The sequence below is a fragment of the Drosophila arizonae genome, chromosome 5 (assembly GCF_054131065.1).
Source record: "Drosophila arizonae isolate 15081-1271.41 chromosome 5, UAZ_ARI_1.0, whole genome shotgun sequence".
Lineage (NCBI taxonomy): Eukaryota > Metazoa > Arthropoda > Insecta > Diptera > Drosophilidae > Drosophila > Drosophila arizonae.
Genome location: NC_142925.1, coordinates 11,359,588 through 11,379,558, shown reverse-complemented (window position 1 = coordinate 11,379,558; position 19,971 = coordinate 11,359,588). Strand labels below are relative to the sequence as shown.

General features: G+C 40.5%; 6 protein-coding genes and 1 long non-coding RNA gene across 8 annotated transcripts; 4 read left to right on the top strand and 3 right to left on the bottom strand.

Annotated features, from left to right (window-relative positions):
* Window positions 1-223: 223 nt before the first annotated feature.
* On the top strand, window positions 224-7,003 carry Drat (Death resistor Adh domain containing target). 2 transcript variants are annotated; one of them, XM_089471157.1, is made up of 3 exons: window positions 224-474; window positions 5,044-5,859; window positions 5,924-7,003. In XM_089471157.1, exons 2-3 carry the CDS (start codon window positions 5,132-5,134, stop codon window positions 6,339-6,341), a joined length of 1,146 nt encoding a protein of 381 aa, XP_089327283.1. In that variant the 5' UTR covers window positions 224-474; window positions 5,044-5,131; the 3' UTR covers window positions 6,342-7,003. The 2 variants fall into 2 exon arrangements, with proteins under 2 accessions (XP_089327283.1, XP_017867791.1); XM_018012302.2 differs by lacking the exon at window positions 224-474 and adding an exon at window positions 3,533-3,812.
* LOC149268484 (uncharacterized) lies at window positions 281-4,601 on the bottom strand. Its single transcript, XR_016270469.1, has 2 exons — window positions 4,328-4,601; window positions 281-4,256 (listed from the first exon to the last, which is right to left on the bottom strand). It is a non-coding gene; the product is annotated as an uncharacterized LOC149268484 (long non-coding RNA).
* On the bottom strand, window positions 6,600-7,891 carry LOC108616854 (uncharacterized). Its single transcript, XM_018012303.2, has 2 exons — window positions 7,589-7,891; window positions 6,600-7,523 (listed from the first exon to the last, which is right to left on the bottom strand). The coding sequence occupies exons 1-2, from the start codon at window positions 7,844-7,846 to the stop codon at window positions 7,026-7,028; spliced, it is 756 nt and encodes a 251-aa protein (XP_017867792.1). The 5' UTR covers window positions 7,847-7,891; the 3' UTR covers window positions 6,600-7,025.
* A 192-nt stretch (window positions 7,892-8,083) lies between these two features.
* On the top strand, window positions 8,084-11,040 carry Orc1 (origin recognition complex subunit 1). The gene is made up of 3 exons (XM_018012300.2): window positions 8,084-9,350; window positions 9,407-10,267; window positions 10,331-11,040. The coding sequence occupies exons 1-3, from the start codon at window positions 8,084-8,086 to the stop codon at window positions 10,927-10,929; spliced, it is 2,727 nt and encodes a 908-aa protein (XP_017867789.1). The 3' UTR covers window positions 10,930-11,040.
* Window positions 10,937-14,905, bottom strand: PIG-G (phosphatidylinositol glycan anchor biosynthesis class G). Its single transcript, XM_018012299.2, has 7 exons — window positions 14,684-14,905; window positions 14,043-14,601; window positions 13,139-13,269; window positions 12,866-13,080; window positions 12,597-12,811; window positions 11,797-12,530; window positions 10,937-11,742 (listed from the first exon to the last, which is right to left on the bottom strand). The coding sequence occupies exons 1-7, from the start codon at window positions 14,845-14,847 to the stop codon at window positions 10,965-10,967; spliced, it is 2,796 nt and encodes a 931-aa protein (XP_017867788.1). The 5' UTR covers window positions 14,848-14,905; the 3' UTR covers window positions 10,937-10,964.
* Window positions 14,906-15,088: 183 nt separating this feature from the next.
* On the top strand, window positions 15,089-17,096 carry LOC108614916 (madf and zinc finger protein 1). The gene is made up of 3 exons (XM_018009133.2): window positions 15,089-15,616; window positions 15,668-16,021; window positions 16,087-17,096. Exons 1-3 carry the CDS (start codon window positions 15,233-15,235, stop codon window positions 17,041-17,043), a joined length of 1,695 nt encoding a protein of 564 aa, XP_017864622.1. The 5' UTR covers window positions 15,089-15,232; the 3' UTR covers window positions 17,044-17,096.
* A 479-nt stretch (window positions 17,097-17,575) lies between these two features.
* LOC108614914 (madf and zinc finger protein 1) lies at window positions 17,576-19,969 on the top strand. The gene is made up of 5 exons (XM_018009132.2): window positions 17,576-18,113; window positions 18,178-18,336; window positions 18,396-18,539; window positions 18,604-18,966; window positions 19,026-19,969. The coding sequence occupies exons 1-5, from the start codon at window positions 17,838-17,840 to the stop codon at window positions 19,872-19,874; spliced, it is 1,791 nt and encodes a 596-aa protein (XP_017864621.1). The 5' UTR covers window positions 17,576-17,837; the 3' UTR covers window positions 19,875-19,969.
* The last annotated feature ends 2 nt before the right edge of the window (window positions 19,970-19,971 follow it).

Below are 19,971 nucleotides of genomic sequence, written 5' to 3'. Positions count from 1 at the left end.
CTTTTAGAGCATTCAGCTATTTGTCACGTTGTTTATAGCAGTCACCTAACTGAGTCAAGCATTTTATTTGGCGTTGCCAGTGGGCTGCGCTACCAGTGCTGTAAAAGCCTTTTGAACACTGACTGTTAAATTTGAAAATCAAACATTCAACAATTGAAGTGCGCAGACTCGTTTCTTATATTTACACTTACATTGCTGTTTGGTTTGTATCTAGCAAAGGAGATTTCAAAGTCAAATATATCCTTGAGCTGTACGCCGTGCGGCAACGGTGGTGTATAACAGTGTAAAAGGATTTGCAAGCAAAACAAGTAGCGCAAAAAGTAGTTGCATTTTCTTAACCGCTCTTAAAGGCGTGTGCAAAGTTAACATTAATAATATTCCATATTTTTACACAAAATAAAACAAAGATTTTACAACTGGAAATCCTACAAGTAACTACGACTTGTGTCGATTTACAATTACAATTTTTATAAGGTAAGTTAATCAGAATTAAGTAACATTACGCAATTCCTTAACGACATATGGACAAGACAGTAATTGTATAGCTGTATCCTTAATTATATACAAACACACAACTAATGTACATAAAGACATCTCTAATTTGGCTGTTACCTTTGCATGTTATTGGCATATGCCGTTACTGTAGCATATTAACTGCGTAATTCGTAACAAAACTGGGCGTCTGCGTGAGCAAGCATATGTACATACATACATTCATACAAACATTAGTACATGTATAGCAACATAGTACATACCTGACTTTGTTCACGCCATAATAAAACATTATTGAATTCTAATCTAGTAATCAAGCCATCTCGTGCATAAACAACTCTTCCAATGACCATCGAGTGCATAGTAAATAAATAATCTACTCATGGCATCCTATCAGCCCCTGGATATTCCACTCAACAATGAAAGTGTTCCAATCACGAAATGAAAACAAAAGAAAACCACATTTAATTTCTACAAATGTACATACATATGCATACATACATATGTATGTGTTTTCGATGGTTATAAATTATTTTCATATCAATAATTATAATCACAAAGCGTGGACGCTGGGCTTTAGTATTTTTATTTTTATTTTATTTGTACTGATCGTCAACAAAGGGTCTAAAAATAGCATCGTCTTGTTGTAGAGTTCATTCCGGTTAAATGTAAACGATTATAATCAAATTTAATGTTCCATTGCTGCATAATTTGTAATATGTAAATCAAGTGCCCAGGCTAAATCAAATGGGGTGACTAAGTCGTTAAAAGCAAGTGGACTACATTTTCGAAGACCGATGGCGCCAGCACACAGAATTCATAGTCGATCATTGTTTTCATGGTATTATGAAAATTGAATGGAGAATTCCATTTTCAATTAAAGTGTGGCTCAACAACAAATAAATAAATAAATTAGCATTTGAACAAAAACTTCCATGCGCTGATCTCGCAAGCAATTGACATATGTATCTACTCTGCCATTGGCATTATTTCTTTTATTAAAGATGAAAGTTAAATTGAAAACATAAATTGAGCTTAATTAATGGATAAATGTGTGCGTAACTGTGAAGTAGCCATAAATTCATTTCGCAATGTCGCATTTTATGGAACTTTCGCTCTTTTTCGGCCTGATCTGCATATACGCGTGTACATTACTTACTACTTACATTTACTTGCATGTATTTAAAAATAACTATATACATACATATGTACATGCAATGTACACACATATGCATATACAAGGAGATTCATTCTCAAAATGTGGCTGCTATACAATTCATTATGTTTACATTTTAAGTGTTGCGTAAATTCTTACTGCTAAAAACTGACCTCATCGCAATTCAATGAAATTTACAAATGATTGCTGAGATTTTTATTATCAGGATGTAAAGATATTAATACTTGAATTTATGTATGCATATATGTACATATGTATATATGTATGTATTGCAAGTGTGGCAACAAAGAACAAAGACAGTTTTACGCACAAAAGATGTTTGTATGTATATATGTGTATACGAATGTACATGTATGTATGCATATTGCGCTTTCTATCTCCGCATTCTGTTTTGCGAGGAACATTTCTATAGCTTGCGAAGTAGCGGTCGTCCAATGCCCGAATGCGCTTTTATCCCAGCTAAGCGTAGTTTGAGGGTGAGACTGAGAACCAAAACAAGAATCGACAGAGAGCCAGGTAAAGCGACAGAGCGAATGACTGACAGAGTGAGAGAGAGAGCGCGACAATTTGTGTGAGAGTGAGCAGTTTGCCGGCTGGTGTGCTTTGCACGCGCTGAGTGCGTGATAATCACGCAACGCTCACATGTTTGCTGTCTGTTGTAGCTGCTCTTGCTGTTGTTGTTGTTTTGGCCGTGCTGGTGTTGACCCTCATTTCCATTCAAACATCGCTCTTACTCGCTTTAACAAACAAAAAAGCGAACATACAACATATACATATACATAATTCGAATAGTTGTGTGTGTGTGCTTCGTGCTTTTATGTATATGAGTGGCAATATGGCTCTTTGAGTGTGTGCATAATCGATGTAATTGTGTATGTACAAAGTTGTTTATTTGTTTTTGATTGCAAACAAATAATAAATAAAATCTTCTTTAATGTAAATATAAATTATCAATGGGTTGGGTTCTATCTCAATAGCTCTCTTACTACGTAATGCCCCACGCAACGGATGGGAACGTGACTAATTCAGCGTTTGATTTTATGTCATAGTTTGTATACATATGTTTCTAAATATATTAGATCATTTAAAAATACTAAAGTTGAGGATCCCCTTGACAACTGGTCCACGCGACGCATTTCTGTTTATACAATATTTGTTTTGATTATCAATTTGCCCCGATAAACATAAATACATATGTATGTATGTATATTTATGTATTCATATATTTGTAGTAAAGGGAATGCAGTATACAATCATTGTTTTATTTTTTACTTTGATTTTGTTTACGGATTACGTCGGCTTGTTTTGTTGAGAATTTTTAATTCGATTTGCAGGCATACATATGTATGTAAGTACACATACATACATACATACATATATACAGAAACGAATGAAAACAAAAGATAAACAATAAAATACTGGATGCTCTACACTGACAAAAATGATAATGTTAAAAGCCTTCACTGCAGATATTGAGTTAAATATATTTCGTATTTTGTTTACTTTTGTATACTTTAGTTTTACTTTCTGTGTATGCATATTCAAAAATACATTAGAACTTTTGTTAGCCAAGCATCTATAGCCAATATATATATATATATATATAGCCAATAAATATGTTAAATGTATCTCAGTGTGCACGCTCAGTGCATGCATGCCATGCATGTGCAGAAGTTGTATACGTGTGTGTAAGTTCAGTGTACGTGAGCGTATGAGTGTTACTGTGAGAGTGTGTGTGTTTAGCTTTTGGATTTTTCAACTCATTCCACAATTGTTGACACCATCGCTGCTGCCGTCGCCGTCGTCGTTGCCGTTGCCGTTGACGTCGCTGCTGCCGGCTTCATTTGCTTTTTAGAGCGCGCATCGTCTGGGGAAAATTTCAGTTGTTCTTTGGAAGTGCGCTCGATAAGTCCAGTGCTGGAAAGAGTAGTCGCAGTTAAAAAACAAAAGAAAAATCTCGGCGTTTGTTGAGTAAACAGTGTCAAAAGTGTTTTAAAAATAATTCAAGCAAACAAATTTAACAAAGTTTACGGTTTATTAAAAATAAATATAAACATTACTAAGGCTAAGTTAATATAATAATAAATATGCCGGTCGACATTTGCAGTCAGCAGCAGCATACAAATATGATAAGCTCCCTAAGGTAAAACCCCTATCAAATTACTTTATAGACTTTTCAATTGATCCCATAAAAGTAAAGTTTTAAACGATTTCCTTAATCAGAGTGAACAACAATTAATTTTGATGAGGTGAATGCCAATTACACTCAATCTTAAATATTACAAATCTATAATAAATATTTTTGATTTAACCTAACGGGTTAAGGTGCAAACCATGCTGTCAAACGAATCAATATAAACAATAAATGTGGTCGGGCCAAATGGTCAATAAATAAAACATATCGAAATTGCAATAATAAATAGAAAAGTTCTCTATTGCATATTTATATATTTTTATAAATACTGGCACACCTGACCTTTTTCGTACATACCTGACAAACGTGTCCACTTAGCAATTGAATAACAAAAACTGTTGTTTTCTTACATTAAATCAACTTATTGTAGTTGGCATTGAAATCAAGATTATTCTATGTAGGAAATCAAAGAAAAGTGGTTTTTCTAACAAATTAAAAATTATGATCTGCGCATTTAAAATTACAAGGATTAATTATTATCTCATGTCGCTCTCCAAACAATCTTCTAAAGTGTTTACATTGTGTTGTGTAATGAAAGCCAATGCGAAATGGCCTTGTTCCCAAATGGGGACTAAACGATAAAGCGTTCGCGTTTAAATAAAAAATAAAATTATTGATAAAAAAAACTTGTAATAGTACATAGAGTATGCAAATGCTAACTTGATCGCTTTATTTTTATAGAAATTTTTACTTTAAAATATAAAATTTGTACTCTTTTAATAAACAATAAAAATTGTATATAATTTTGATTTATATTGTTTACTAATAAATACAATATTGTAAAACTCTTTAAAATTTATTTTATTATTGCCCGAAATGAAAATTTAATTGTAAGTTCTATTTTTTTTTTTTTAATTCTATTACAATTTTATCTTAGCTGTGATAAACAAAACTTATATTATACATATTAAAATATATATATATATTAATATGTATATATTTATATATATAATTATATAGGTACACATATGTATATTCCAAATATACAAATTAAATTTTCTAATGGAAATGCATATACTTATTGATATATATATTTCTGATCTTGCTACGACCTCTATACACTTGCATAGAAAAATATATAAAACTTGTCATGAGCTGTTGCTCTTAATGAGAATAATTAAACGTATATTGTATATATCAATATATATTTTAAATGAATCCATTTTTTTTTCTTTTGCAGCGGAACAACAGATACCTCTTTGTCGCTTAACGCACTCTCCTTGACGTCTGCTCTACCGCCGACAGATCCCGATCATCCACATCACAACATGAACAAATTGTGTCGTCAAGTGTCAATTGAATCACCCGGACCGGGTGTTAAGAATTGTGTTTTTAATTTCTTTGTGCCCATCGAGGATACGCCAGCACATGGCGCCCGCATCAAGATCGTCTGCGCCGGCGCCTGCTATCGTCGCCGCGATCGTGCCAACTCGATAACCAGCGTATCGTCTGTCTCGTCGGAGCTGAGCGATTACTGTCCGTCGGTGACGTCGATGTCATCGCCGGCTCATCAGGGCATACGTGAGGGCTCATTCTTTCCGGGCTTTGAGGTGGCGGGAGTGATTGAGTCGCTGGGCTCCGAGATCACAGAGGCCAATAACTGTGGCCTGCGCATTGGACAGCGTGTTATTGTCTACCCATTCGATGAGACTCCTGCCGGCTATGCAGAACTCCTGGTGGTGCCCGATCTGAAGTACATTGTCCCGATACCGGATAGTTTGCCCATGGAGGAGGCAGCGATGCTGCCGACAGGTGCATTGCTGGCCATGCACGCTGTATTCAAAGCACAAGCCGTTGTCACGGAAATCCTGAATCAACGTGCCGAAACGGATCCCAATAAGAAGTGCAAGATCTTGATTGTTGGCACTGGTGGCTTGGCCCTGTGGGCAGTACGCATTGCAACCTATCATTTCGCATCAACTGGTGCACACAACGTGGACATCACAGTAGCCAGTCTGAGGGACGAGGGTTTCCGTCTAGCTACAGAGATCAAGAAGTGAGTATATATAAACAATTCCAGTCAAGAATCTAAACTAATTAAATCATTTTCTTATCTGCAGTGTCAGCGTGGTGCAATGGAACGAGTGTCTGTACGAGCCACAGCTGATTGAGCGCACCAAGGATGTGTGCGGCGGTCCTGTGGACGTGGTCATTGATTTTGGCACAACTTCCAGAAGTCTGCATCGCTCCATGCACTGCCTGTCCAAGGGCGGTGTTGTGCTCATCAGCGAGGAGGTGGCTGAAAAGCTGTTACCAAAGTTCTCTAGATTATCGAATGAGTATCAGCAGGAGATAATACCAATATCGAATGGCACCGTAGAGCAGCTTGCTGAGCTGGTGGAGCTTGTGGCTAGCAGAAAGATCGAGCCGCCACCATATTCCGTATTCCCATGCGAGCAGGCCGCCGAGGTTATACAGAAACTGATCAATTCCGAAATACCCGGACGCGCCATTCTACGCTTCCACGATATTGAATAGATCCTTAAAGTCTATCAAAGCATTAACTCATCTTAACTTAAATGAATATCTCTGTTAGTTTTACTCACAAACACACACAACCACTCGCCCACTCACACACAGACACAAAACATTTGCCGTAAATTAGCGCAGCAAAACACACCTTTACAATATGTGCTTAATATTCGTAGCAAGTATTCAGTTTTTGTAATAGTTATTTGGATCAGTTTTCAATTGTTTCGAAAACAACCAGTGATTTTTCATTAATTTTTTTATACATTTTTATTTATTAAGCATTGTTTAGTATTATATTTTGTATGTATATATGGATTGTGATTGATTTTAATTTAAGCAACAACAATTAACGACTTGATTTGCATTCAAATTTTGTAGTTGACGTCGTTTTATGCTTCAATGTTTTATTTAATTGGACTTTACAAATCACATGCCATTTAAATAGAAGCGAAGTAACAAAAAGAGTTCAGAATAAATGTTATATAAAATATAAAAAAAAAAAAAAAATACAAAAAAAAGTGAAAATTGTTATGCATGCAATGCAAAAATGTTTGATTCGATTTGCTTAATATTTGTACTCATTACGTACCCAAGAAAAAATTGACATTATATTCAACTACCATTAACCATAAATAAAAGCGTACGCATACCAATATACCAATCTACAAGCCTCTCTTCCGCTACTCTCAATTAACAAGACGTATTCTTCTTGCCATGCTTAATCTTTAAATGTTGATACAGTCCAGAGTGCTGATTAAATTTAGCATCACACTGTGAGCATTTGTAGTTTCTCCCTTGCTGATGACGTAGCTTGTGGCGGGTCAGTTCTTGAGAGCGCCGGAACGTCATATAGCATATGTTACAGACAAAGTCTCGCTGCTCTGAGTGGGAACGCATATGGTCGTTTAAGTGGGTTAATCGAGCATAGTTCTTGGGGCACTTGCTACATAGGTATGGTCGTAATTTATCGTGTGACGCGCGTAAATGACTCTGAAGCTGAAAGTGCTCTTTGTATATTTTTCCACATATATGACACATTGAACCCTCTTTTTTAGCTTTCCGCTTGCCAGACTTTTGCTCTTTTTGTGCTTCGATAGGGTTTAGAATCGAGTCACCTATGGTACTTTCCAGACTTAATCCAAAATAATACTCTTGTAATATCTCATCTTCCTCCAATTTAAATTCCGTCTTTAATTGTAAGAATAATCATTGCAATCATTTAAAAACTATGTATATTTCTTTTCGTTTATTACCTCAGTGTTGTAAAGTTGCAAAGACAAATCTTTTTGTACGTTAAAATTTTGTCTTAAGGCTGGCTTAAGAAGTTCTTCTTCTTCAAACGAATGTATGCGCGCCAAATGTTTTTGAAAATTGGTTGTGGTGTAAAATAAGCTGTCGCACATAAAGCATTTTATGGCTAATTCCTTGTAGGGCTCTTTTGATAAAAAGAAACCACAAGTCCACAAATCCTCCATTGTCACCTCCTCCTTAGCTCCTTCAGGATGATTCATTAATTATTCAGTGTTGAGGGAGTTAGTTACCAGGGCTGCATACTTTACAACAAGTTCATCGATACATCGTGCTCAAAGTATCGATCGTTCAAGCAGAATTTGTTTTTGCGCCAAAACGAATGTGCTGCGCGGCAAACTGCTGATTTTATTGTTGTAGAAAAAAGACAAAAGTAGAGCGCAACCCATTTTTTGAATAGCTGACAACGAATAATTGCTTGACTACATACACAAATCGTGATGGTTAATAACGAAAATGCAAACATCGCTGCTCAGCAGGTCATTTGGATCGGCAGCCACGAACAGAACACATTTATAAAAAGTCTGGAGCACAAGAATGTATATTTTTACAAAAAGTGCGTCTACGGTCCATTAACATTATCAGTGGGTGACTATATACTGGTGGCCAATGCAGATTCAGCCGAGCCCGACACAGTAGACGGCTGCGACATCGCTAAGATCTTACATCTGTACGAGCTGCGGGAAATGACAGACAAAGAATCCTGTCGAGCTATAGTACAGTGGTACTCCCGCCCGCAGTGCATACCGCATAGGTTCTTCGATGTGGACAATTTGGACATAGACTTTGGAGTTGAGATTATTGAGGAGCATCGCTATTACGACAACGACGTGGCTTTGGGCTGCATACTGCGCAAGTGTCTCGTACTGGAAGGAACCTCCGATCAGTCTGCTCAGCAGATTATTAGTAAATATAAGATCCCACGCAACTGTCCCATGTTTGTGTCTCGCTATAAGTTTCTAAAGGTAAAGAACACTTATCGCCTTATACCGCTTGAAATTCAGCTCGATGGAACGGAGTCGGCGCGCAGCAGGCGCTCGGTCCGAGAACCCACCTCCGCTTCAGCACGCAAATCCGTTTCACGAAGACGTGTCTCCACAGCTGCCGAGAGCCAAACACCTGTCGAGTTCGTCGATGTCAACTATTACAATTGTGAGAACAAAGTGTCGCCCATTAAAATTGTGGGCGGCCGCAGTGTGGTGCGTCTGTCGGAAAAGAAGAAGAACAAAGCAACGGAGGCAGCAGAGTCGGAAATCAATGCCAACTATTTAATGGCCTCTCCATTGACTGAAAAAAATCAAAAAGTTATGACACCCAAATCACGAGCCTCGGCAGCACGTCGCAACTTGAACTTGAGCCTGGACAAAGGAGCAGACACCACAGCTGATTCGGACTGCTTGAACTATTCGATTGTACAGCAAACGCCAGATCCCAAGACTCCTTCAAATGATATGAAGATCAAGCTGCGCGTCTCCGAGCGTAGAAAATCAGTGCGTCTCGAATCGCTGGATGATGGTTGTGATCCTCTAGATGTCGCCCAAGATACGCCGAACAGCAAGCAGCGAAGGAAGCGACTGGGTGTCACCAACGGAGATATTTATCATACGCCCACTAAGAAGTCCAAGGAGCTGCTGGAGCCTGTAGGCACGGACGTAACGCCCTCCACGCGTCGTAAAAGTATTCTGAAATCCGCAACGACACGCTTGGGTAAGTAGCTATCCACCTAACGTAATACTTATACTAACGTTATCTCTTCTTTGCAGCCGAGGGCACGCCTAGGCGCAGCATTCAGCTGTCCAACATTGTGGAGCAGCGCATATTCAATGACAACGAGATTATTTCTACGCCCAAACGCAGTCGGTCAAAGCTCGCAGACGAAGTTGTCGATGCAGATTACACACCAAAAAAGTCTAGCCAAAAAACGCCCACGCGTCCTCGAAGATCGAGCACCACCAAACAGCCCTCGGCCACAAAGCTGAAAGAGCAAGCTCCCTTGACTCCTTCGCAGAAGTTAAAAAAGATACGCTCAGGCGAGTTGAGCCCCAGCATGGAGCAGCGGGAACAGCCCGTGGATGAGCGTCGCAAGTCGCAGTTGCAGCTGGCACGCGAGCAGCTCCACGTGTCGGTGGTGCCCAAGAGTTTGCCATGCCGTGAGAAAGAGTTCGACAACATCTACAGCTTTCTTGAAGGCAAGATTCAGGATCAGTGTGGTGGCTGTATGTACGTCTCTGGTGTGCCAGGCACAGGCAAGACGGCTACTGTCACTGGTGTCATTCGAACACTGCAGCGGCTGGTTGAGAAGGATGAGCTGCCCGCCTTTGACTTTTTGGAGATCAATGGCATGCGCCTGACTGAGCCACGGCAGGCGTACGTGCAGATCTACAAGCAGTTGACGGGAAAAACCGTTTCATGGGAGCATGCACACACGTTGCTAGAGAAGCGATTCACTACGCCTGCGCCGCGTCGCGTGACCACTGTGCTGCTGGTGGATGAGCTAGACATACTGTGTAATCGGCGGCAGGATGTCGTCTACAATCTACTTGACTGGCCAACCAAATCGGCGGCGCGACTGGTCGTGGTCACCATCGCCAATACAATGGATCTGCCCGAGCGTTTGCTAATGGGTAAGCAGACACAAACTTTTCATATCCCTCTAAGCAGTAACTAATCTCTGTATAATACTTTAGGCAAGGTTACGTCGCGTCTGGGTCTCACACGTCTCACCTTCCAGCCATATACGCACAAACAGCTGCAGGAGATTGTGACAGCGCGTCTGGCCGGCTCTGAGGCTTTCAAGGGCGAGGCAGTGCAGCTGGTGGCCCGCAAGGTAGCCGCCGTCTCTGGAGACGCACGGCGGGCCCTGGACATTTGCCGGCGTGCAACGGAAATCGCTGACACAGCTGACGCACAGCCGGGTGGAATGAAGTGTGTGACGATGCTGCATGTGCAGCAGGCGCTGGCCGAGATGATAGCCAGTGCCAAGGTGCAGGCCATCAAAAACTGTTCGCGTCTGGAGCAAATCTTTCTGCAGGCCGTTGCAGCTGAGGTCACACGCACCGGCGTTGAGGAGACAACATTTATGGGCGTTTACACACAGATCGAGACGATAGCAGCGTTTATGGGCGTGGCACTGCCAGCGCCAGGACGTGCACTGCATCTATGCTCAAAGCTAGGCGCCGAGCGCTTAATAATCTCAGAGCACTCGCGTCACGATTTATACCAAAAGATTTTGCTGAACGTCAGCGCCGACGATATACACTACGCGTTGCGTGTGGAGAGCAATTAGGACTAGATTTTAAAGCTTCTAAATTATTATTTTAATTAAGCGTCATGTTTAAAAAATTTAAAGTACAAACTCGTTGATAGGAATACCAAATAGAATACCAATACAGTATAACAGTCGTACAGCACTTTGGGTGAAAAGACGGAATAGATAAATAGATGATAGCGGAAAACTAGCATCAGGCAGAGGTAAAAAGCAACTGGTAACAATACGAGCGCCGCATACATTGGCATCACCAGCGTATCGATTGCCCTCGAATACGGCGGCTGGAGTTGAATGATACCAACGCTACGGAGATCCGTGCGCAGGGTATGTACTATCAGGTAGAGGAAGGAATGTATTTCGGCGCTGTAGGTGTTCAGCGTGACAAAGAAGGCGACAATGCCAGGGTTATAGCTGGTCTGGCCCATGTAGCCGGGATTCAGATCAATGGTCGACAGGCTGTTCGAGTTGCCCTGATAGAAGTAGAACATTCTGGCTATCACAAGGGTCAAGATTATTTTGTACACATGCACTACGCGCACGGAGAACTTCCGCGCCGTGGAGCCGTAAGCGTCGCATAGCTTGTATGTCTCGTCCAGTGTGATGAGCATCGTGGGCAGCAACACAACATTTTGCACCTTATACAGCAATGCGACTAGGATCAGTGAGCACGTCATATTTGTTTGGAGCAGCTTCAGCAGATTGCTTTTGGGCCGCTCATCCAGCAAGTTTTTTCCCGTGCTCTGTTGCGGTAAGACCGTACGATAGCCAAGCACAAAGACGAGAGCCACGCAGCACCAGAAGAGCACCAGCACGGGCAGAAGAATGCGGCCTCTGCAGTAGAGTGAAGATTAATATGCTATCAATTGCATTATATCCATAACTTACACCATATAGGAAGGCAGCTCCACGAACTTCACCTGACCATTCAGGCCACGGAAACAGTAGACTAGCACGAAGGCGACGCCGTTGAATACCGTCTGAGGCGTATTCGTGAACTTGCGCAGGCGTGCCCAAAACATTAATAGCGAGAACAACATCAGTGTGCTCTTGATGGCCGATAATCTGTGTAGATAGCGCATCAGCACGAGCAGCAGGAGCACCACAAAGATCTTGCGCTGCTGCCAAAGACATGCTGAGGCAATTTTGTACAAATGTCGTCCATCCAGCTCCACATTCGCTTTGGTAATGCGGCGACGCAGCGTCTTGAATGCAGTCAGCAGAAGCAGCGTGTTTCCCAGATAATACCAGGTCTTGTACTCATATTCAATGAACGAGGACGAGCCTAGTGTACCCATGCGTATAGCGAAGCATAATAGCAAAGGGATCGGCAAAGGAATCGATAGTTTCAAGCGACGAGCATAAAGCGGCGGCAAGGCAATTTTGGTTAGAGCCTGGATTACATCAATGCTCAGATAAATGGAGGCGACAATTGGCACAAGCAAGAGTAAGCTATTTAGCATGGAGCTGGTCAATACTATATCCAGCAGATGGCAGGCTACATTCAGAAGAGCTCCAATTACCAGAGAGAGCAGCAGCTGAGCCGCTTTAAAGTTCTGCAAACGCAATTTCTCCGAGGCAATGTCCAGAAACAAAACACTCAGTAAAAGGTGCAAGGTGCTCTAAAGAGGAGGGGAAACAGTTAAATAAAATATGCAGTTTGAATAGGATTATTCGTCAATACATACGGCTGTTGTCAGTGTCAGTCCCACGGCTATAAATCCGTAATCAAATTTCACTAACGACTCTGACAGCTGGGCGGAAATCTCACGGGCCACGCGCAAATAGTTAAGCTTCGCATTTTGATAGTGCACATTGCTAGCTCCGCTGCCGTCTCCGGCCCGGAGCGGCTTCAGCAGCTGTTTATGGAGCAACGTGGCATTTTGATACCAATGATAGTAGTCTACAAATCAGTATAATTAGCTGCTGGTTGACAATCGTTCATTACTAACCCTACCACTGCGCCGGACACTCTCATAGCCAAATTTAACGCGTGCCTTATTCAGCAGATGATGGGCATTGTAGAAATAGGCGTACATTTGGTCCTCCAGCGTTAATGACTGCAGCATCTCTGGTATCAAACAGCCAATAGACATGCTTGGTATTTCCACAGATAATAGCACTGCCAACGTTGGCGTCAAATCGATTTGATTATAGCGCTTGGTGCTAGAACTAAGATATATATATAATTAGAATATCATACTCTCCAATAAGATGTTTGCTTATTTACGAATATTTGCTGCAGTTCTTGCTATACAAATAGAGTGGGACTGTGGTTTCAGCGGGCGTATTTCCGCCATGGCCACCGCCATCAGCCATGCCATGATCACCGGTCAGCATCAGCAAATAGTTATCCATATTCTATAAATAGACCGTGCAAATATTTCAAATAATTTAATTTGTAGCCAAATACGTGCTTATGCTATCTATATGCTCAACGCACATCGAGTTTGTTAAATCTCTTCTTATTCTTCTAAGCAGTTTTTTCTCTCAGAATTTTCTCCATGAATTTCTTCTAAGAGTTTACTCCAAGTCTTTTATGCTTAGCTGAACGAGTACACACTTTACTGAATCTTACGGCACTGCACGACTGACCCTGAAGCCTGGGCGACTGTAGAAATGCTGTAGCTGCTGCTCTTTATATAGGGCATCATTCACTCAAAACCTCAGTCGCTCTCAAATGTTGAGCCCGGTGCCAGATCGTTGCAGTCGAGTTTTAAGTGACCAATAGGAGCACTCTCTGCTGCTTCAACAATGACCAATGGGAACACTCTCTGCTGCTTCAAGCAGTCTAGCTTCCTTTTACTTACATATAAATAGTAAATGCATACATATAGACAACTTAAGTGATCTTCTGTAGTTCTTCTTCATCTCTTGATTTTCTTAGGCAGAGGTAGACAAGGAGACAGACAGAGAGACACATATACAGACAGACATTCAAACAGATATATAGGCAATTGGAATACACGCATAGTTAAATCGGACTACCTCATTACGCTGCTCATATATTAATATTAATAAGCTAAATAGCTTATGTAAATTAATATTTATAATTATTTGACAGCAATTTCTTCTGTTCTATAGTTCTCGGAAGGACTAGGACTTCAGCATAGTCTGCCTATATTAAAACTTGCCTTATGATCCAATATCTTTTTCACCGCATCATCCATTTCCCTGAGTTTAGTTTCAATCCTTGGACTGTCATTGCCCTCAACATGACCAATGTGATCTAGGCCCAGATAGTGCAAGATCAATAGCTTCCAATCAGTTTTCTCAAGTTCCTCCGCCAGTGCACTTGTCACAGTTCGGTCGCCCTCATAGAAATCGTTCACGTAAAACGAATCATTGTTGGCAACCTGTCGTGTGAATTCACTTGGAAACAGTTGCACCCAAGTGTGATCGCCGATAAAGGAGACAACAGCTTGGCGTTGCTTTAGTCGATGCAGCAGCGAATCGTCCAACTGCTCTGTGTGACCTACATTAAGCGCAATGTCTATGAAATTGGACAATGTGCCGGTAGTGATGCTCTTTAGCCGAGGCATGGTCACAGTCGGTATGTCAACGTGCAGAGAGAGCTTAAGACACGCCCTCTCATTAACCGTTGGCATAGTGTGCTCAGTGGGGAAATCATCGCGGAGAGCATCTATTAAGAATAGTATGAAGGATTCGTAGCTAGCCGGCGGTGGATTCAGTCTGAAATTTATTATTGAAGTGAGCACATGTGGCAGTAAAAAAGCATGTACTGATATAACATATCAACTGATAATCAACTCACTTTTCATCATACAGTGTTGTCGGCCGGTGAATGGATATGAACGGTTCCTTTTCTGCCACGGAGTACGAAGCCGGAAAGAAGCCTATCAAAAAGAGCACAGCGCCGCCCAGAAACAGTGTTAGCATGTAGAATGTGTATGCAAGGCGACTTCTGTGTTCCTCCATTGCAATTTGTGTTGCTTAACCATTCCCAAGAGCCAGCTCCTGTACTGTAGCCTGACATGTAAACAAATACTGATGAACACAGTAGAGCTGCCAGATGTTCTGCTTCGTTGGCAGCTTTTATGAACCAATAACAATTAGTTCCACTCGGCAAATGAGTCTTAAGAAACTTGACTAGTGATTTATATTTTATATATAACCGATATCTACATTAATATTAACAATAAAGAACTGTGTGCATATTTATACAAATTGTTTTAGTAACATTTCATAAAAAGTAGTTTTAAAACAGCTGATTTGACTGAACTGATAAAACAATCTGGCAGCTCTGAAAGACAGCTGGCATTTGCATTTGTTGGATTTTTCATATTTTGTATTTCAAATTAAAATGGAAACATGCGGTGTTATTATAAGCAGAGTCGGAGAATTTGAGAATTTTCTTATGCGCTGCTCATATTGCACGATAGACATTGAGATTGAAAAATGGCAGGAATTTGTTCTCCACTTTCGGAATACACACGGCACGAAATCGACGGATAACTCAGAATATTTGCATATCGAAAATCTAGCTGTAAATGAAGATAGCGCTGAGGAAAAGCTAGTGAGCATATCTACTGAAGAGCAGCCTGTTGAAGAGACGAATGTATCCAGACCCTGTTCAACATTATCCGATGCTAGTTTCAGTGAAAATAGTTCAACAAAAAGTGAATCCACAGCATCTACGGAGGATGAAGATGTGGATATGTCTAGCTCAAATCCATCCACGGACAAGGTAAATATACTTATGGCTATTAAATATTTACTGATATGACTTTTGTTTCAGTTCAAACCATCATTTTTTCGACGAGATCCACGCACACTGAAGTTTATTGAGGCTTATAAGAGTCAGCCTTGCCTTTGGAATCCTGGCTGTAGTAAATACAAGGATCACATTGCATGTAAAGCCGCATACCAGCAGCTAATAATGGAGCTAGACGCTCAGATATCTGTTGTCTTCACAGAGCATTCTTTGAAGGCAGCGATAAAGAAGTTGCATATACAGTATAATATGGTTGAAAAGCGTGTTATGAACGGCAACCAAAAACCAAATTCCGTGGCCTTTAATCATTATACAAGCTGTAGCTTTCTGAAAGCAAGCCAAGATCAAATGCATGCCTTAAAAAGTTCAGTAATTCAGGTGGTATTCTCAAGCTTGCTTTACTTTATGCTTTGAATGGCTTATTAAAACTCTTTTGCTTTCAGTTGAACTTTTGTAAGCGCAACAAGCTCACCACAGATTTTATACAGCTGTATGCCAACTTTCCCCAGCTTTACGACTGCAAGCATAAGGATTTCTCAAGCATAAGTTCTCGTAAGCAGGCCTATGAAGCAATAGCAGCTAAGATTATAGTGCCACATGGTGGCATTAACTGCGATGATGTCTACCTCGCCATACAGTGCCTTCGTCAGTGGTACTACAAGAGTACGAAACATGCAATTAAAACGACTAACGAGTCGGAACTCTCTTATTTGAAAGCCTGTGCCTTTTTGCCACCTAAGATGTTCAAGCAAAAGCTAATTTGTGAATACTGCCAGCAGGAAACTTCTTCGGATCATGTGCTTCAAGCGCATTTGTGGAAGGTTCATAATATCGGTGAGCTACCCTTTAAATGTACATCGTGTGATCGAAGTTTCGTAGGACGCGCGGAACTATCGACGCACGTGCAACGCTTCCATATTGGAAAAACATACAAGTGCAACTATTGCGAGAGAACTTTCGCTGTTAACTCAGATCTACGCCTGCACATACGTACACACACTGGAAACAATATACTCTGTGAGCTATGCGGCAAGGCATTTAGATTGAGATCTCAACTGAAGCTGCATGTCACTGCTATTCATACAAAAATTCGAGCATTTAAGTGCACTATGTGCCCGAAGGATTTTCTTAAAAAGGTCGACCTATCGGACCACATCAAGAGCCACTTAAATATCCGGGATAAGATTTGCACAACATGTGGTAAAGGATTTACCAGCTGCCATTCACTAATTCGACATCGACAAATACACTCGGAGATTAAAAAGTTTGTCTGTAAACTTTGTGAAGCTAGATTTTCACAATTCGTCGGTCTCAACTCGCACATGAAACGTACGCATAATATTGTTCGATGTAAAGCCCAAAAATTAGCAGAGACTTTACCCCCTGAAACAACTAGTTAATTTACTATCTTGTTTTTAAAATAAACTTTAATACATACATGTAAAATATGTAAGATGACATTATTTGATTTAAATCGACTCAGAATGCTGTAGTCGAGACTGCTCGATCTCGGTCTCCCGAACCCTTCAAACCCTTGCTCACATAAGAAACAGCACATGCATAAATACAGGTACACTGTCTGTCTCTCTGTCTGTCTGCCAGAGAGGGATGAAGAAGAAATAGAAAAGATCATTTAAATTGTCTAAATGTATGCATTTACTATTTATCTGTCAGTAAAAGGAAGCTAGACTGCTTGCAGCAGCAGAGAGTGTTCCAAATGGTCATTGTTAAAGCAGCAGAGAGTGTTCCTATTGGTCACTTAAAACTCGAGTTCAACGATCCCTATCTGGCGCCGGGCTCAACATTTGAGAGCGACTGAGGTTTTGAGTGAATGTTGCCCTATATAAAGGGCAGCAGCTGCAGCATTTCTTCAGTCGCCTAGGCCTTGTCAGTCGTGCAGTGCAGTAAAGTGAAGTGAAGTGTGTGTTCGTTCAGCTAAGCCTAAAAACTTGGAGGAAATATTTAGAAGAAATATTTTTGCTTGTTATATACATATGTACATTTAACAATAAATTTATACCCTGATTTCCCATTTTCAATGATGAAATCAAAAAATGCGCCGTTATTATCGATATTCTTGGGAGTCGCATAAAATCTTAGCATTGCACAACACTAGTCCAAAAGCAGCTGTGTTAATCATATTCAACTTGACTTAAATACATATTTCTGTGTTTGACTTTCTACAACCGTTAAAATGGAAATATGCGGTAGCATATTAACAAATAGCAACTACACAATATTCCAGTTAAAGTGCATGTATTGCCCAATCGAAAGCAACCTGCAAGATTGGCCTCAGTTTGTTCGGCATACACGCCAAGCTCATCCTTTCGATGATGCCGATGGTTCACTGAGCGACCAATGTGAAAATGAAGTCGAATGCCCTAAGGTAGAGCCCGACGAGCCTTACGAAGTCAGTATGGATATAAAAGAGGAAAATCACACATGGCATCAGGATGATGAAGAATTTTATGTAAGCAATGTACACGTACTAATATTTTCTGATTTATACGTATTACAATTTATCTCTTGCACAGTTTACTGACGACGCCTTGAAGCAAGAGGTGGACCCACAGTCACTTATAGAAAATGATTCTCATATGTCTCCTACTCATGCTAATGGTGTAGAATCCAATGAAGAGAGCAGATACATCGATGAGAAGGAATATGAAAGTCAAGAAATGGATTATATGCAAGTAAATAAATTCAAGATAACTTATAATGCAGCAACAACCTAATCTAAAGTATAACATAGAAAGTCGAGGAGGACACATCAGATTATAGCGACAACTATATTGACGATGAAGATATCGAAGACGATTACACGGACTCTGATGATGAACCAGACGCAGAGAAGCCCAAAAGCAGGAGAACCAATCCCATGGCTCTAAAACGCAAGGTATATACAAATACAATAGAATATAAATATGCAGATAATTGTAATTAGATATCACGCATTGCAGTTGAAAATATCATTTACGCGGCAAAACCTGCGCGTGCTGCATTTCATCGATGAACTCAAGAAACATCCATGCTTGTGGAACCCGAATGATAAATTTTTCAAGACTAAAATGGCTGAAAATGAAGCTTATACTGAGATAATTGCAGGAATGGATAAGAAAGTGAATGTGCTATTCACTGAATCTGAATTAAAGAAATCGCTAAAGCAATTGTTTAAGGAATATACAATGGCAACGCAAAAGGCGTCCGAAGGCCAACTGACCGAAGTTGCTGCCCGTTACCTACGCAAATGTAAATTTCTCTCAATCAAAGATTATTCTGGGGAAAGTGATGTCGACGACGAATCCAAATCAGACGTAATACAAGTGAGTGTGAAATGGAAACTCTCTTATAATTATCTAATCTACTGTGTAATATATTTTAGCTAAACTTCAAGGAGATTAATCATATGACAACGACCTTTATCGAGACTTATGCCAGTTTTCCAGTGCTATATGACAGTTCCGTGCCAACCTTTAAGTCACTGGATGCACGAACTCAGGCATACATTGAGATAGCTCAAATGTTGGCGCCAGAGATACACGTGAATGAAACTGAAGTTTATATGGCCATAATGCGTCTGCGTAAATGGACAAATATGACTTTGCGGCGGGTGAAGTCAAAGGAATTGCGGCGCGCTTGTACAAAATCGGAACTGCATTATCTGCAATTGTGCAGCTTTCTTCCACCCAAATCGGAAAGCTTCGTCATTACCTGTGAATTGTGCAATAAGCGGTTCTTCCTTGATTACAGTCTACGTGCCCATATGGTCAAGGTGCACGACGTGGGTGAGCTGCCCTTTTTATGCTCGCAGTGTCCGCGTCGCTTCGACAAAGCGCATGATATGGAGCGACACAAGCTGCGGCAGCACTGTGAAAAGTTGCTCAAGTGCGAATATTGTGATAGCACGTTTTCAATGAAAACTGATCTTACAGTCCACACTCGTGTCCATACGGGGGAAAAGCCATTTGTGTGCGAGCTGTGCGGTAAATCCTTTAGACTGAAACTGTTGCTCGACTATCATATTAACGGTTTTCATTTGAATCTGCGTCCATTTGAATGCGATATATGTAAAAATACGTATCGTAAGAGAGTCCAGTTGAAAAACCACATGAAAGGACATTTGAATATTAAGGATAAGAAATGTGAAAAATGTGGGGCCGCGTTCTCCTGTCCAACCAGCCTGTCTCGGCACCGCAGGACTTGCTGTGGTGTTAAAAGATTAAAAAATTAACATTAATTTAAATTCTTCATATGCATATTAATTATTATATGTTGTTAATTTATTACTAAATAAAAAACGAATATTATTGTCTATAAAGGATTTTATT